At 32.0% G+C, this 2,485-nt stretch overlaps 1 protein-coding gene across 1 annotated transcript in view; it reads left to right on the top strand.

Moving 5' to 3' along the window:
* The window catches only part of SYCP1 (synaptonemal complex protein 1), a gene marked incomplete at its 3' end in the record, with an annotated part of 75,421 nt that overhangs the window by 32,126 nt on the left and 40,810 nt on the right, over window positions 1–2,485 (top strand). Inside the window, 1 exon segment of the mRNA XM_013003767.2 lies at window positions 1,488–1,555. Within this exon segment, the coding sequence (XP_012859221.1) occupies window positions 1,488–1,555 (68 nt within the window).

Raw genomic sequence — 2,485 nt, 5'->3', positions numbered from 1 at the left:
CTGTCTAATAGCCAGGCTATTCACATTCCTGGTCAATGGTCAGAGGGGATTCTCCAGATGCTTAATCCATGTGGGGACCCTGCAAATGGATTTTAGACTTTAACTGCCATTCATAGCCTTTTGCAAACTGGATGCTCAGGATTTAAGCTCTACTACAATTACCTCTTCTGGTCTTAGTTTCTATTAATTACAGTCTTTGGATCACACAGGCTAATGTACTTCTTTCATGTGAATTTAGCTGGCACCTAACTTAGAGGGCCACTTGTTTTACAATAAGTTTCTAAGACCCTGGATGCTATGGTTTATATATGTCCTAGGCCCTCTTGAGACATCATTATCATTTTACTGGGGAATATTAGAGATTATCCTCATGGGGTATGTGGTAAATCTATTGATTGTATCACTAATTTAGCATTGGCTAATTTTTGAAAGTAAGTTGTCAGACCTATCTGTTCTGTCTTCATCTGGAAGCTCCGCTGAAACCTGTCTCCCATAAGTCACAATAGTGTAAGTGATAAGCAGACAGATAGGTGGTAGTGATTAGTACTAACTTCAGGGAAATGATTTTCTAAGCTATGATATTTGGTTTACTGGATTCTGTAAACCACTTTCTGATTTCTGAATTTAGCTTATAGACTAGGTACTCTAATATCTTTATTGAAAGAATGGACGAATGTCTATAACTATATATCAGTAAATGTATTCACATTTCATATAAACAGTTTGTCTAAACTTTGAGTGTAAAGACTTGCTTTGTTTTTCACTACTTTATACTAAAGAAATATTTTATTAAGGCTTATAAAAATAGCTTTGTTTTACTTTTGCTCTTCTTGAATCAGTACTAATTAAATCATGAAAGGAGGAAGACCAAGTTTTTGATATTATGACCAGGGTCTCGCAATATTCTCCACTCCTTGTGCATGGTGAAGTAAGAAAAACTATTTTCCCCAATCCTATATATTCTTGATTGATCCTGGTGATTTTCAAAATTTAAAGTTATAAGTAACTTTATATGTGCTTTTCCCAAATTACCACAGTTTTATACATGGAGACAGAAATTATAAGTGGATTGCATAAATTCTTATATGAAGGAGCTTTATAAAGTTTGTGGAGAGATTCCATTATCTTTTAGTTCTGTTTTTCATAAACTTTTTGAAGTCTCCCTCATCTTTATATTGTTTTTAAGGAAAATTCAATGCAATAGTAGTTACTTATTCAATGTCTTTCAGAGTTTTAGAATGCATTGATTAGATTATCACCAATAGGTAAAAGAGAAAATTATGACTGTAAGCTTTAAGGTTTTATATGGATTTAATTAATATATAATTATATATTTATAATGGTAACATCTTATTTTAAAATATCACCCTGTTTAATAATTAATTAGTCAAATCTGTGCTAAGATATATCAATTATTAAATCACATGAATTTTAGTTACTAGATGAATTCTGAATAGATTGTTTATATTTTATAATATTTTTACAAGATTGGGAAAAAATGAAGAAGAATTGAAAATAATAACCATGGAGCTTCAGAAGAAATCAACTGAACTGGGTAAGATTTAAAGAATAGCTTATATCTTTCGATAAGATTAGCTAATTATAAAAGTAAACAGGATTTTAAAATTGTTGTGGGGTGCTATTGAGTCGATTTTTAACTTATCAACCCATTTGCCAATAGTGATTATTCTAGTAAAAATTAACCTGGATTTTCAATTGGATAGAGACTGGTGGAAGTGGAGAACCTGGTCCTTGGTCTCCCTTCAGGTCTGGAACTGAGCTCAATTGTCAACCAAAACAATAGATATGTCTATAAGCAGGACAATACACTAAGGAGGTATGCACACCTAAGAATCATCAACCGTTTGGGATCAGAAGAGCAACATTTATCCATGGACAATATTTAGAAGGGTTATACAGGGGGTGGAGTGGAAACTGGAAGCATAGGGAGGAAGTGGATAAATGGTGTTATATTGAGGGGATTGCAATGAAGGAGATGAAACATGTATATGGATTGTTGAATGTAAAACTGATAATGTGCTCTGTAAACTCACACAATACACAATACTAAGTTAAAAAAAAAGATAATGGAAAATTTCCCTGAAAAAAAAAAAGTGATTATTCCATGCTTTTGTTTGATTTTTTTAAAAGATAAAAAAATTTAAACTTACAGAAAACTATTTAGTTTTGTTACACAGTTTGTAGACATCCTGAAGCGTAAAGAAACTAAGCAACATTTATGTTTATTTTCCTTATTTTAGGATTCAGGGGTCTTAGTGAGAAATTACTTATGTTTTAGAATTCAATTTTGAACTTTCATATATTAACCACATTTTGATTATGAACTATTTATAAGGAAATATGTAATGGTACTCAACAACTTTCATGGCTAAGAGAAAGAGTTCTGTACTATATTTTAAACTTAGGTAGTTGTAATAATTCTGAGCTTTGTGGGTGAAGGGCCAGCCCCCCACAACTAATTGCG

Source organism: Echinops telfairi, unplaced genomic scaffold (genome assembly GCF_000313985.2).
Source record: "Echinops telfairi isolate 266 unplaced genomic scaffold, ASM31398v2 ScPeMD7_443;HRSCAF=831, whole genome shotgun sequence".
NCBI lineage: Eukaryota > Metazoa > Chordata > Mammalia > Afrosoricida > Tenrecidae > Echinops > Echinops telfairi.
The sequence above is the reverse complement of the archived record's forward strand: the minus strand, read 5'-3'. Positions and strand labels throughout refer to the sequence as shown.